The following is a 15,932-nucleotide window of genomic DNA, read 5'->3' on the forward strand; positions in this document are numbered from 1 at the left end:
AGGGCCAGGGCACACGCTTCTGTCTTGTTTTCAACACACAAACTTTATTACTTGGAGATTTAAGATGCAAGAGCTCATTTAGAGGCATCATCACCATTTTCCCAACGGCATTTACTCACTTCATGCCTTTGTGTCTCATCTTGGTGTTTCTTGAAATATTTAAATCCTCCACCAGCAAAATGAAGGTTCAGATGATGATTACAATTTTTCAGCCATTAATTATTTTTTAATTATGGTATGTACATTGTTTTTTAGACATAATGCTATTATTGCCCCCTTAATAGACCATAGTGTAAACATAGCTTTTGTATGTACTGAAAACCAAAAAATTCATGTGACTCACATTATTTTGATATTTACTTTATTGCAATGGTCGAACTGAACCCACAATATCTCCTTGATGTTACACCTGTATTTCATAAGTAACCACTATTGCAATTTTAAATTATTTATAGAAGATCTCTGCTTATTTGTAAATAATGTTTATCCATTTATTGATTTACATATTTGCAAAGATTTGTGCTGAGTCAAAATGTATATGACAATGTTTATTTCTTTTTAACTCATATTATGAAAGAGTCCAGGAATGAATACCCCCAAAATACTTTGGCCCTATAAACTATCCTTACTGCTATAAAATATAAGCCCACTGAAAATGTAACATCTTTTAAAACTCAAAGCAAATAATGAGATAATCATCTGATCAAATAATAATAGTCAAAATGAGTGAGAAGCACCCAGCTTTGGGGATAGTTGTGTTCACATGGGAATAAGAGAAGGAAGTACCCAAGAACGATCTCATTTATTCAATACTCAATGCTTCTTGATTTTTTCACAAAAGATGCAAACCAGGCACAAGGGAAAATAATTATTTTGTTGTCTGCATAATTCCCACTTGGGCAAATTTCTTTGAATGGAATGCACACACCCTGGTATTAGAAAGAGTTCTATTCATGTTGAATGTAGCTTCATTTGTTGAGCACTTATTATTTGCAAATCACTATACTAAGCGCTTGGATTCACTGCTGGAAGCGGTATCTATCCCGATTGTGTGGGTGAGAAAACGGAGGCACACGGAGGGTTAATCATTTAAGAACCACAAAGCTGGTAAGTGATGAAGCTCGACCTTGAACCCGCCTCTCCAACCCCAGAATTTTAACCACTGCAGTTAATCACATCTACCAACAAAATTTAGAATACAGTACCAAAGGCTTGGTCACACGGACATGCTGACAGCCAACATACCTGCTTTCGCACTTTTTTTTCCTAGTGGGTGTTTGTCTTTTTCACTTGGGCTTGAACTTATCGATGAGCTTTCTTCGTCCTCCTTCCTTGGGTAAACAAGTTCTAGGTTTTATCTGATTTCCCCTTTTTTTGTTGCTGTATTTTCTCCTCAGAGAAAACGTCCTTATCAGAAAGGACTATATACAGCCAGAAAGATTACTCTGTTTACGTAAATCTTTGTTTCTTTGCATACACGGACCCTCTGGATTCCGCAAACTTTGCTCATTCTGTAACACATAATACGCTTACGTGTAAACACACGCCTGTATGTGAACACACTTTACACCGCTGCATCAGTCCGACCTTGACATGACCTTGTCGTCCTCACGCCCTTCCTTGCACAGAGCTGACCCACCCCTAGACTGCTTTCATGACTTATCCAGATGGCCCGTGAGCGCCCCAAGGCAGCCGCCGTTTGCTTTCTCCCCCCAGAAGCTCAGAAGAAGCAGCTGGAAGCGAGCCTAGCGCTGATCCAGGACGAGTGCGTGTCCGAGAACGCGGAGCACTCGGCGGAGGAGCCGGCGGAGGGGGCGCCGGACGCCGACGGGGAGGAGCTGACCGACGGCGTGGAGGAGGACTTCGACGAGGACGGCGCGCACGAGCTGGTAGGAGCCCGGCGCGGCCGCCCCGCGGTCGTTCTCAGGTGGCGCTGAGTGCTCGGGGCTTGTTTCTTCGCCGTGTGCATGCTCAAGGCAAACGTGGGCGATGCTCAGCACATAATAAGTGCTCAGTGTATCTCTGCCAATTTAAAATTTGAGGGGACACATGAGCGAACAGGAACATGATAGGTTAGAATTGCGCACTTTTGCAGTCTCAGATGCAAAATTCTGTTGTCAAGCGCTTCATCACAGCAGGAAGCCTGCGTCTGCGCCATTAGCAGGAGCCGCAGACGCGCATGATATCCCGGCAACGAAACGGTCGTCTTCTGCAGGCCGCGAGGCCGCGGTCAGTCTGCGCCAGCTCCGGGGCCAGCAGCGCTTTGGGCACCGCTCGCTCAGGCCGCCCTTCGCGTGAGCCCAGTTTATCGTCTGAGGTGCCCGGGCGGCCTGACGACCAGCTCCTGCGAGCTGTGGGTTTGCTTAAGACCTGATTCTTTCCGTGTTTTATTTTCCCAATGTTGTAATAATTATGCTGCTCATTTCCAGATGTTCTTTCCTGTATAAACACACCAGGGACTTGGTAAATACATGCTGACGAGGATGCTATTTCTCATATTTTATCAGCCATGAAATTAAATATGCTATCTTTAAGGGACTGCCTAATACAAATGATGAGAAGGCAAGTGTGTGTGTGTCTGTGTGTGTGTGATGCCAACTCAAACATATATGGACTGGTTATATTAAACTTGACTTAATCCTAGGTAATATCAGATTCCAATCTGTTTTAATACCTGCTGTTGCTGAGGTAATTCTGCTGTGGTTGTTATTTTAGCATGGTAACTACCCTGCCCTTGTTTCACGTATGGAATTCTATATTGATTTTTTAGCATTCCAATTCTGTTTAAATTGCGTGGTACCTTTATTTAAGCTTTTGAGATAGCCTTTAACAACCATTCTTATTTTTACAGAAGTCTGCCTCAGTTTGAAGGGTTTAAGCACCTATTTCTAGGACTGTTTTGATTTCTGGAATCTATTGAGCAGGGACTAGAATGAAAGGCTGATGAGTTTCTCTGCCTCTCCTCAGGCAGGACTTTAATCCACCAACACAAGTTCCTCAACCCATTCCAATCCGACTTCTGTTGTCACTGTCTCAGTGTGACTGCTCTTGTGGAGGTCTCAGGACGCTTCCACGATGCCATTACTAATGGTTGCTGCTCTGTTCTTATTTCAGTTTACCCCTCAGTGGAATTTGGCGGGAAACTGTTTAGGAGAATTTCTCAGAACACCAATTGCTCATTCTCACTCATCTGTGCTGGAAACTTTTCCCTCCACATCCCCACTTTAAAAACTGAAGTAACCCAGGCCTTTGTCGTGGGTTACCTTCTCTCTCTATGCACTTTATCAGTGTAACTTCATCAAATACCGGAGCTTTAAGTATTATTCATAGGCCAATGATTTCTAAATCTACATTTCTACTTCTTATGTCTTCCAGGAATTCTAGACTTGAGTAGATGCCTATCTCCTCAGAACTGTTCAATGAGCAATTGAAACTTAACATGCCAGAAACATTCTTGATTTTTCCAGCCATCTTATTCCTTTCAAGTCTTCCTCATTCTCATAAATAGCATCATCATCCACACAGCTGTTAAAAACCAAAAAGACTGAGGTTGCTTATGATTTGTTCCACCTATCCCCATTAATTCTACCTCCAAATCATAGCCCAAAGGTAGTTACATCTCCAGTACAGCTAAACTGATCTTTTTGCTTCAGCCCATGCAATCCACTCTCTGCACATGAAGGATAAAAGTCATTTTAAACTGTAACTCAGACAATGCTGCTTCTTTGCTTAAACATCTACAGTGCTTTTTTATCATGTTTCGAATCAAAATCCCTAAGTGTGTGAATTTAAATTATGATGAAGTTGGGTGGAAGAGGCCAGGAAAGAGAGAGAGAGAACTTGGTGAGGAAAAATGGAGAAAGTCCCTGGTACTGATAGGAAAGGAATCTAGGATGTAGATGTGTGTATAGGCTGACCTTGGACATGGAGAGAGACACTGTTTCATTGCAACAAACTGCATTAGGTCTGGGAATGTGGTGGCAGGTCCTTAAGGGAGTTCAGGCATGCACTATAAATCAGGAGGGGATAATCTCTGAAGCCTGAGTTCAGTTGCTAAATTGCATCCAACTCTGTGATCCCATGGACTGCAGCATGCTGGGCTTCCCTGACCTTCACTGTCTCCCTGACTGTGCTGAAACTCATGTCCATTGAGTCAGTGATGACATTCAATCTTTTCATTCTTTTTTGTCCCCTTCTCCTCCTGCCCTCAATCTTTCCCAGCATCAGGGTCTTTTCAAATGAGCTGGCTTTTCACATCAGGTGGCCAAAGTATTGGAGTTTCAGCTTCAGCTTCAGTCCTTCTGATGAATATTCAGGGTTCAGTTCTTATAGGATTGACTGGTTTGATCTCTTTGCTGTCCAAGAGACTCGCAAGAGTCTTCTCCAGCACACAATTTAAAAGCATCAGTTCTTCAGTGCTCAGGCTTCTTTATAGTCCAGCTCTCACATCCGTACATGACCACTGGAAAAAGCATAGCTCTGACTACATAGACCTTTCTCAGCAAAGTGATGTCTCTGCTTATTACTATGCCTTCTAGGTTGGTCATAGCTTTTCTTCAAGGAGCAAGAGTCTTTTAATTTTGTGGCTGCAGCCACCATCCACAGTGATCTTAGAGACCAAGAAAATAAGGCCTGTCACTGTTTCCACAGAGTGAGGAGAGATGGGCATTATCACAGATTTGAGGAGCATTGAGAAGATTTGAAGAAGCTAATATGAAAAGCATAAAGACCACTAATTTGAAAATATATAAAGACTGATGGTTAATGTTCATAGCTAGCTGAGCATAAAGACCAAGAATTAGAGTAGTATTGTGCAAACTTTAAGGTGTATCAGAAGTACCTGGAGCTTTTTAACTCCCATTCCAGATTGTTAAAAATGCAGATTTCTGTGTCCCCTTCCAAGCAGCTCTGATTCGGTTCGCTGAGTGTGTCTGGGAACTCACGTTTCTAACAGGTTCCCACCTCATGCTGCTGTTGGCAGTGTGGGGAGCTCTTTTGAGAAACGCTGTTACGGAGGCATCAGCCAGCATAGTTGTGGGGTTCTCTCCATCGGATTTTATCGGTTGGATTGTTGCCAAATAAATCAAACACAACCAATAAGTAGAGTTGAGGCCATAATGAAAAAGAGCAGGTAACTAGAGAGATCCTGGAATTGAACCTGAGCAGGGAAGTCAGGGAGCAGAGGAGGGACTGAGAAGGAGGAAACAGAGGCATAGCGTGAACAGGAGCCCCTATACCGTGAAGGACAAGAGGAAAGAAGAGGAAGTAAACAAGAGAAAAGTGATGGCTGTCCTCCGAGATTGAGACACTTCAGAGGGACTGATGGACATGGGATCGGAGGAAAAGTTCCTGAGTCAGGAAGAACTCAGGAAAGTGAGAAGCTTGGATGCAAGACGGCTCGTGTACATGTGCAGGAGCTCACCGCAAATACCAGCTAGGAGTAAGAGGAAGAAGTGTAGAAAATGCCAGCTGCCGTGAAAGAGATAGCAAGGTCCATTCTAGTCCCAGACCTGTCACTGTCTGATCCAGTCGATTCACCTTCAGTGTGACTTCTCTGACTCTCAACTTTCTTATTTGCAAATAGCAAAGTTAGATTGGAAATTTCTAAAATCAGTTCTGTTTGATCTTTCCTCTGAGTGAATCTGTGTTCCAGGAACACCATTTCTGAAGGTCAAGGCTTTAGCATGCAGCCAGGAGAGCAAAGTCAAACCACGGTGCTTGGTTTACGCTCTAAACGCACAGAGAGTAACTGATTAGGACTCTTGCTGCCGGAGGTCCTCAGGTTTTTTCTCCCTCAACCTCTGCTTTATAACTGGGGAACTTAGCTAATGGGAGGTAAGGACACTATCTCCAGTATCTCCTTTTGTTTCTAAGACTTGGAAAAATATGAGTGAGAGTGAGTAAATTCAGTCCCTGTGGTCTAAATGGAGACTGCGGAGTCACTCCTAGGAACTGGCCAAGAGAAAATTACCTGTTCTACTGTTCTTTCTTTTCCAGACCACATGATCTGAGTCATCCTTGGTTCCTGGAAAGGAAAGACATATATCTTCTCTTTTTGAAGGGCGGGTATGATTACAGATTCAGCAAGAATACAGTCTATCAATAATTAGGTTTTTAGGGATTATAGTTGTAACTACAAAAAAGAGCTGGTATCCATATGCTTAGGCAGCTGCTCAGAGAAAATCTAAAATGAATGGGAAACAAGACTTGTATCTCAAGCAAGAGAGACCCAGCAAAATGTGTTAGAGGCACAGCCGTAAGTGGTGGCACCCTTGCAGAGCTTGTGAAAAGCTGACGGCACGAACTCTGGCTCTATACATCGTCTGGATCTAAATATCCAGTCAGTGGGTTCCATTTCCATTAGGCAATCCATTCAATCTATGTTTAGGTGCCTGTTGTGTATCAACCAGGTGCTGCAAAAGCTGTGCAGATAGCTAAAATTACTGCTTTTTTGTAAAATGAAATATTTAAGTAAATGGTTCTTTTACTCTACTAGTTTAGTGCCTAAAGAAGACTGGCTTCCTTATGTAAAAGTAATAGGCTTGGACTTGATAATTTATGAGAAGTCAGCCAAGGCTGAAAATCTTTGACTCTACAATAATCTATGCCCATATATTTCATTAGTGCCTGTACGTTAAGGTTTGAATATGTTTTAAATTGAACTCCAGATTGACATATTGTGCATCCATTATCAAACTGCTACCATACTCATTTCTGAAAAAATCCATTAGCAAATATTTATTGACTGACCACTAATGAGATTTTTGCTATGGGAATAATGAAGGATATCATTTTTTTTTTTTCCCTCAAGAAGACAGTGAATTAACTGAGGATAAAGGCTACAAGAAAAACATACTAAGCAGTGTATCATGATAAGACCCATATGAAAGATGCAATTTACAACTGGGGACTCACACACACCTGGGAAGTCAACAAAGACTCCTGGCAGAAGGGATATTAGAAATTTACCTCAAAGGATGCTGAGTTAAGGAACAGCACCTGCTAACCTGCAGAAAGAACATTCAAATCACCTTTCATTGTTTTCAGATCATTTTACGGAAAGTTTATTTAAGGTCCAAAATACATTAGATGTTTTGTATTATGTCGGGGGTTGGAGCATGGATGGATAGACAGACAGATAGCTAAGTAGATTTTTTTGTAAAACTACTAAAAACTTTACAAATAAAATACTTGCCTTTCAAACTCTTTTGCTTTTTCCATACCCAGCAGAGTTGTAATCCCCTTTCATATGAAATGACATAACCCATAAAGAAGTAATCTGTGCCGAAATGGAAATTCTATAGAGAAGTGAGGGCTTTGTTATTGTTCAGTCGCTAAGCTGTGTCCGACTCTTCACCACCCCATGGACTGAAGCACACCAGGCTTCCCTGTCCTTCACCATCTCCTGGAGCTTGCTCAAACTCATGTCCATTGAGTCGGTGATGCCACCCAACCATCTCATCCTCTGTCGACCCCTTCTCCTCCTGCCCTCAATCTTTCCCAGCATCAGGGTCTTTTCCAATGTGTCAGCTCTTCACATCAGGTGGCCAAAGTATTGAAGTTTCAGCTTCAGCATCAGTCCTTCCAATGAACATTCAGAGTTGATTTGTGCCCTGCTAATTTAAAAGGGCAAATGAAATCTCCCCAGGTGCATGAGAAAAGATGAATGAGAAAGGTGACTGTGTACATCCAAGGACATCACAGCCTGTCAGCTTCATTCAGGAGACGTTGAGAGTCTGATGAGTGTTTTCCAAAGCAAAGTTTTTGGCTGACTTATATCCAAAGGCCTAAGGTGCTTCTTAAAATGCTAATATAGATTATATGGGGAAGAGTTCAGGAATCTGTACTTTTATCAGTCTGAGGTTTGACATGACAGAGTGACATCAAATCCCAAAGGAAACTAGACAGTGCAAACATTTAAATGCATTAGAGAATTTGAGCTCTTTTGAATTCTACTTGTAATTACTTCTGCTGAGTATATGTAGTCAAATCAGGCAAATCGAGTAAGAATCCACAGTAGAATTACCTAGCTGGAGAGTCTCATACTTAGGTATGCAACTTTAGTACTACATTATGGTACATCTTTCAGCATTTAACAAAATATTCAACTAAGCAGTGAGTCATCTGGGCTTACAAGCTATTGAATTTCTGTGCATGGTTGGGAAGGTGTGGACTGCAAATCCGGTGCTGTAATTGAAGAGAACTCAAAGCAGGCATTCTGATACACCATTGAAAAACTGGAATGCATAAAGCATTTTAATCAATATTCTTGGTCTTTGACTGAAGATATTTCCTTCTTTTTGAAGCTTTCTTAATTAAATCCTTCACCTGAATGCTCCGCCATAGCCTCCATGCTTCAGTCTCTTTTTAATGTTGTCATTTGGACTAAATACTAGTTAGAGGACAAACAAGAATTTGGGAAGCACATTCCCAAAGGTGGCGCCAGGTGAGTTAATCAGTGAGTTAGTGAGTTAGTATGTACCACAAGGGAGCAAGAAAGTGTTTACTCAGCCTTTTGATTTGAGTCTGTGTTCACGACCTTCATCTTAACCTCTGGCACGCCATCATAGGCTGTCTTCCCAATCCTCCTGACCATAGATAATAAGGACAGAAAGAAAATTTCCGCCCATAATTTGGAAGGGTCAGGGATAGGATGACCAGTCCTGGAGCACGTGACCAGCGCTGCCCAAGGGAAATGGGCTATGGCTGGGCCTTTGGTCTGTGGCAAAGGGTGTGCTAGGCTGACATTTCTGCTCTGGCGTCCCACCTTGGACTCCAGCCTCTTCCTCTGCCCTTTCTGTAATAAATGTTCCTCAGAATGAATCTCACACTAGTTTGTTTGGCATCTCCCTTGATTTCAATCATTTTTATTTTAGCTGAAGAACTCCGCTTAGCCCATTAGGGTAAACTTTCATTTTCCCTGGAAGGCTAGGTGGCTGAGTTGTTAAAAACTGAACTCTTCTCTTCCATCTGACAGAAGCAGTTCAGATCTTTATGCCTTTGGACAAGCCCAGAGTAGACGTTCTGTGAAAAGTTTGCTACGTGTTTGCAGTTTCATTGTAGGGTATTTGTATTTGCATGTGTGTTTAGCTTCATTCATTTAATCTTGTTACCCTGAAAGCTTCCATGCCTCAGTTCAGTTGCTCAGTCGTGTCCGATTCTTTGTGACCCCGTGAATCCCAGCACGCCAGGCTTCCCTCCCTGCCCATTACCAACTCCCAGAGTTTACTCAAACTCTTGTCCATGGAGTCGGTGATGCCATCCAGCCATCTCATCCTCTGTCGTCCCCTTCTCCTCCTGCCCCCAACCACTCCCAGCATCAGGGTCTTTTCCAATGAGTCAACTCTTCCCATGAGGTGGCCACAGTACTGGAGTTTCAGCTTCAGCATCAGTCCTTCCAGTGAACGCCCAGGACTGATCTCCTTTATGATGGACTGGTTGGATCTTCCATGCCTATCTCGGTGTAAATTAGGTCCCGGTTAAGTTAACAACAGAAGTCTTAAGTGCACCGTGGGAGCCCTCGCAGGGCTGCAGGACCTCGCCGCCCCCGCCCAGCCTCTCCGGTTGTTTCGGGGACCCCGGGGGGTCCCGGCCGTGTGCGGGAGCGCGTGTCCCGCCGCCGGCCCCTCACCTGCCCTCCCCGGAGAACAGCCTTGCCGCCGCCGCCGCTGCTGCCTTGGTGAGGGAATGTCGGAATGTCGCGCTCTGCCAGTAGGGCTGCCTCCTCTGCACCCAAGGATGCAACCCCCGCGCGCGCACCTGGAACCGGGCCGCTCAGCCTCCGTGTGAAGCCACCCCGCCCTGCAGACTGAAACCGGGGAGCGATGGCCCTGCCTCCCGCCCCGCGGTAGACGTTACCACCCGGGGCTGGAAGCCTGAGCCCGTACAGTCTCTGAGGGCCAGCAGGGCTTGGAAAGCAGCCGGTTGAGCCGCCGCCTGCGCGTTCGCGGCCGCTCCCTGCTTCCCCGCTGACCCTCGGCCTTCTCCGAGCCGCGGTCAGTTTGGTCCTGAAGACACTTCAGCCAGGTCGTTCTGTTTGCGGCTGTCTGCTAGCTGTCCACCTCCTCAGAGGAGAGCCCTAGGTCCCCACAGCGATGCTGGCACCCTGCACCTTTCCCCACCCGGTCCCCGCTCCGAGCTCGGCCCACTCCGCCCGCAGCGGGCACACTCCCCCAGACACACGGCCCGCCCAGCCCCTGCGCCGCGGCACAGGTGGGGTGCCCCGTGGTGGAGGTCCGCAAAATGGAATGCACATCCTAAAGGGCTCTTGAGGCTGTGTTAAATGCTTGACGTCTATGCCACAATTTCATGTAAATAAATCAGGAATTACCTGTACATGAGAGAGAATTAAGGTGCGTGTAACCTAGCGGTCTGATGCAAGTTTTTCTGGAGTGAGATAGAAGTAGGTTGTCCAGATTGAGCAAATAAAAACATAGGATACCAGTTAAATTTTAACTTCAGATAAACAATGAATGATTTTTTAATATTATTATGCTCCCAATATTCCATGGGATATAATTGTAACAAAAGAAGTATCATCTACCTGAAATTTGAATTCAACTGAGCTTCCTATAATTTACGTGGCAACTCTCCATAGAAATAGGCTTGAATACTGGCCTTCAACACATTGTTTAAGTTCTTTTAACTTCTTTTCGTTGTTACCTATGAAAGTGGAATAATAATAACACCCCCTCATAAGGCAAGGACAGGAAGAGAAGGGGGTGACAGAAGATGGGATGGTAGGATGGCATCACCGACTCAATGGACTTGAGTTTGAGCAAGCTCTGGGAGATGGTGAAGGACGGGGCAGCCTTGCACGTTGCAGTCCTCAGAGTTGCTAAGAGTCAGACATGACTGAACAAAATAACGCAAGAAAAGCAAACCACTCCATCCTAAAGGAATTCAACCCTGAATATCCATTGGAAGGACTGATGCTGAAGCTGAAGCTCCAATACTTTGGCCACCTCATACAAAGAACTAACTCATTGGAAAAGACCCTCATGCTGGGAAAGGTTGAGGCTGGGAGGAGAAGGGGACAACAGAGGATGAGATGGTTGCTTGACAGCACCAACTCAAAGGACATGAGTTTGAGCAAAGTCAGGGAGATGATGGACAGGGAAGCCTGTCATGCTGCAGTCGATGGGGTCTCAAAGAGTCACATTGGACTTAGCAACTGAACAACATAAGGCTCTAGTAAGTTCTGAACTGAACTGAACTGAACTGAAGGATTAAATGAGATAATTCATGAAGTGCACTTAACAAACTCTCCCACACAATTTAAGAAGCTAATTGCAGCTGTTACCATTATTGATATTATAGCTGCCATCTCATTTTGCAAGTGAAGCTTTCAATAAAATATTACAGAATTTCTAGCAACACAGTCTTTCATATGGAAGCTTGTGTCTTTAAAGTCTCTAGAGAGTCAGATTTGTTTGAAAGCACTTCTTGTTTGATAAGAAAGCCTCCAGGAAACAAATGTCATTTTCTGAGAAGAATTATACTTTGTTCTCATCTTGTAAAGTTTTTCGTTGGTTTTGTACTTGCTGGCTTATTCCATTCAAAAGAATTCCTTTTCAAGTCCTTTAATGACTTAAAAAAAAAAAAAAAAAAGATAATGCTAACAGTAGCCGACAGTGACATACGGCTTTTATTTTAGTTTTTGTTTTAGATTTGTTCTCTGGCTCATGCGATCTGTCCACCAGTTTAATTTAAAAGATGATCAGTTGTGGTTTTGAAGAATCGGAGCATGTGAGAAGCCTTATGTATCACATTTCCTGTGGTCATCCAGCCACTCATTCATTAAAAGAACCAAGAAATTTTTGAATGAAATAACAGAAACTCAGTGATGTACCAGATATTGCTAGTTGCTGAACAGCCAAAGAACACGGCACAGTGGCTCTGATTCCATAGAGCGCTCACTGGATAGGAGAGGAACGTGCTGTAACCAGAAAAAATAAACAAACACTAACAATGCGTGTGACAAGTGCAGTGACCCCTGCATCAGGACGGTAGCGTGTGGGAAGTGAAATGACAGAGCAGATGCATCTGGACGGACTTCACGAAGGTTGAGACGCATCTGGGGTTTGGTTCTTAAAGAAAAAGCTTGCACAAGGACAACAGAGGCTTAGACGGCGTCACCAACAGAACATGCCAAGAGGAAAGATGGACCTTAGTGTCTGTTGGGATGTGGTTCTCAGTGGGTGATCCCAGGACCCACAGCACCACATCATTTGTGGAAACATTCCAGAAAGGCAGATTTCCAGAAAAGCATAAACTCAGGCTCTAACTCAGACTCCCTGAATCAGAAACTCTGGGGGTGAAGCTCAGCAATCTGTGTGTTAACAAGCCCTCTCGGTGATTCTGTTACTTATAGTTTGAAAATCACTGGACTACAGCAACAGAGTTTACAAATCCAGGTGCACATAGCATTACCAAGTGTACCTTTTTATAAATCCCAGTGACAGGGGGCTCAAGCTGTAACAATTAAATCAGATTAAACTTGGGGGTGGGGCCCAAGCGAAAGTCCAAAGATGGCTTAGTGTGTAGCCAGGGCTGAGGGCCCATGAGATAAAGCACATAGTACATGAAGAAGGATGAATAGGCTCTTAACCAGAGAAGACAGAGACACGTAAGAATTCACTCAAAACCATTAGTATTCATGAAAATAAAAATTAAGCCAACAATAAAGTAACAGGAAACACCCTTCCCCAGAATGGTCAAAATTGACTGGTAGGATCAAATGTTGGCATGGTGGCAAAGATGCGGAGTGCTGAAACTGTCCAACATGCTTAGGCAGATACAGTGCAACAGTCGTTTAGAATGTCTGGGAATTTCTTCTAAAACTAGACATGACTGAGGCAGCAGTTCAACTCCTAAGCCTTCAAAAGAAAAGAAACTATGTGTCTGGGAAGTACTTGAATAAGAACCTTTTAGCAGTTCTGCTCATAGTACCCCAAAACCAGAAACAATTCATCAACAGGAAAATGGATGTATAAAGTGGGATCTATTCACATAATGGCTACTACTCAGTAATAAAAGAGAGCAAACTATTGATATGTGCAACAATGTGGGCAAATTTTAGAAACATTATGCTTAGTGAAAGAGACCTTGTACAAAAGAGGATTGTGTGATTGCCTTTATATAAATAGAAGTTGCCTGAAATGTAACTTAGGAGTGGAGACTGACTTTCCTGAAATGGCATTCTCTTCCTTGTTCTGGTGAAAATCCATTTTTATTTCAATAAAAATAAATTCCTAATGCCATACCCTCTAGAAACCTTCCTGATATTCCCAGGGTTAATTGAGTCCCCCATAACTTGTGCAGAACCTTATTCCGACACTCACTTCACTGCTGCTACTACTTTTTAAAAATGTTCATTTCCACCCCTTGCAGGCTGGGTGGTTTCTTTTGGTTTTGGATTTCTCATGCATAACCCAGCCCTCATCGTCTGGCAGGACATAGGGATGAGTGAGGTGGGTGGAATAGAGGGATGCTGGATTACGTGACAATATCTGACGCATCCTATCACACATCTGGGTACACGCTGCCCCTCCTTCCTTGAGTATCCGTCCCCACTCTTTTTTCCATCTGACTGGTCGGCACATGCTGTTCTTTCAGGCCTACATCACATGTCATGAGTCCATCCCTGCACAAGGGCCCCGGCCTGTTCTGGACACCACTGGATTTGCTTCTTTTTTAGACCCCAGTGTATGTGTCTCCTCACGCTTAACTTGCTATGTTGTGGTTAGTGATTTCCTTTCTTTCTGGCTGCCTGATTTGTGAATTTCTCAGGGCCTGTATTCTCTGGCGTTTTTCCTTAGTGTGATGCTTAGCACGTGTTAATGTTAATGAGTATTTGTTAAAGAAAGCGAGAAACATATCCTCAGATTACCTCAAACTGGGAGCGCTCGTATCATTTTTAAGTGCATTTTATTATGTACTGTGTTCTAAATAACGCTTGTGTGTGATGCCCTCTGTGATTTACAGCAATATTACTCAAAGCAGAGGAACAAGCAGTTTTCATTATAACTTACTCACTAGGTCGTTCCAGCAGCAACCTCCACCGTCAGGGCGCTGAGGAGGAACAGCAGGAGGCTTAAAACCGCACGTCAAAGGCAGCGTGGCACTGTTGACTCTGTTCTGTTGGTTTTCTGTGATTTTGTATTGTTACCTCCCGCGAGGGATGAAAATGCAAATTTAAGTAACCCAAATCTAGTTAGGAAAGCTAGAACACCAAGCTATAAAACAAACAGAACCGAAGTTTCCCCATCTGCAGTTTTTAAGCCCCCAAAGTATACAAAAACCCCCAAAATTACAACTTCATAAGAAAATAAATTTCAGAGAACTCAAAACTAAACTATGCCCAGATAAGTATACTAGATGTTATGATTCCGACTTCAGCAGGAGAGCCATGTGGTCTCTAGAGCTAAGGAATTTTGAGATGTTAAAAGTATTGTGGTAGATAGGCAATTTCCAAACGGTCTCTCTACTAATGTTAAGCGGCAGAATAATAAATCTAGTCTCTCTACTACTGTGAAGAGGCAGAATAATAAATCTAGAGTATAGACTCAAACAAAATAGGATATTTTCACAATCCCAGAGCTCCTGTGCGGAGAGAAACAAAAGATGAAGAGAATGGTACTGAAGTCCTTTAGAAATGAGGAGCAGTCCAAAAATAAGTCTTAAGTGTATAAAAAGATGGAAAAATCACTGTTTTTCTGGTAATCTTGTAATGTGCTGCAGGAAAATAGAAGTATTAATGCTGTCAGACTTCACAAGGCTAGTTATGAAAGTTGTTGGAGACATAAAACAATTCTGGCAACACAAAGACCCTAGGCTACCAACACAGAAGAGAAAGTGCGATTCCTTGAGTAAACATTCACACATTTACATGCATGCAAGCACCAAAGTGACCACAAAATTAATGTCAGAGAAAAATTGCGCTGTATGTGGACTTCACTAAGTTAGGGTTAAGGTTAGGAGATGACTTATTGGAAAGAATCATTGCGAGGAAAGATGGAACTATTCTGATAGGCTTGAAAGTAAGATCTGTGAGTATCTCAAGAGTCAGGCCAAACGGGTTTCTCTTTTAATAGAGAGGAGTAAATAAGGCTAGAAAGAACTGAATGTTAGGAAATGGGGTGAATGGAAATAATGGGAGCAGCCTGTTTGCCAGGAGGGATTCTACCGGAGGGACTGTATGTTGGCTCAGGTTGATGGTGGGCCAAAGTTCAGTGTCCCGGAAGGCAGAAGTTTATCCAAAGTTTGGTTAATGAGAATTTTGTTATCATTGATCAACAAGGATAAAACAGTTTAGCTAGTCATTTATGGGTTCAAGAATAAGAATGCCTCTGTGTCTAGCTGTGTCATAGGTAAACAAGGAATCATCAGTGATATTGCAAGAATCATAGTGTTTCTTTGCAGGAAACATTTCCAGAAACACAAAGGCTGAAATAGTGATCGGGGGCGTGGGGGACCCTGAGGGAGAGTGGGATTCATGACCATCACTGTTTCTCAGGATCACAGCGCTTAAGTAAAATTCAGCATTATTATGTAGGCTGCCCTGGTGACTCAGACAGTGAAGAATCTGCTTGCAGTGCGGGAGACCTGGGTTTTACCTCTGGGTGGGGAACATCCCCTGGAGAAGGAAATGGCAACCCACTCCAGTATTCTTGCCTACAGAATCCCATGGACAGAGGAGCCTGGGGAACTGCAGCCCACGGGGTTGCAAAAGAGTCGGACCCGACTAAGTGACTAACAATTTCACTTTCAGAGTTTATTTGGCCCATGATTTTGGAGATATCTCTACACTGTAAATATTAGGGAGTGGGATTAATTCCTGTTGAGATTTATTCCTCTGTCAAAAATTGGAAGAAGGATCCAGATTCACTTGACCTCCAAAGAAACACTCTAAGAAAAGCAGTGAGGGGAAT

General features: G+C 43.4%; 1 protein-coding gene across 1 annotated transcript in view; it reads left to right on the top strand.

Annotated features, from left to right (window-relative positions):
- Positions 1-15,932, top strand: part of RALYL (RALY RNA binding protein like) — a 767,040-nt gene that overhangs the window by 730,434 nt on the left and 20,674 nt on the right. The window contains exon 8 of the mRNA XM_065902672.1: positions 1,717-1,889. Within this exon, the coding sequence (XP_065758744.1) occupies positions 1,717-1,889 (173 nt within the window). The remainder of the gene's footprint in view (positions 1-1,716; positions 1,890-15,932) is intronic.

This window comes from Muntiacus reevesi, chromosome 12 (assembly GCF_963930625.1).
Source record: "Muntiacus reevesi chromosome 12, mMunRee1.1, whole genome shotgun sequence".
Lineage (NCBI taxonomy): Eukaryota > Metazoa > Chordata > Mammalia > Artiodactyla > Cervidae > Muntiacus > Muntiacus reevesi.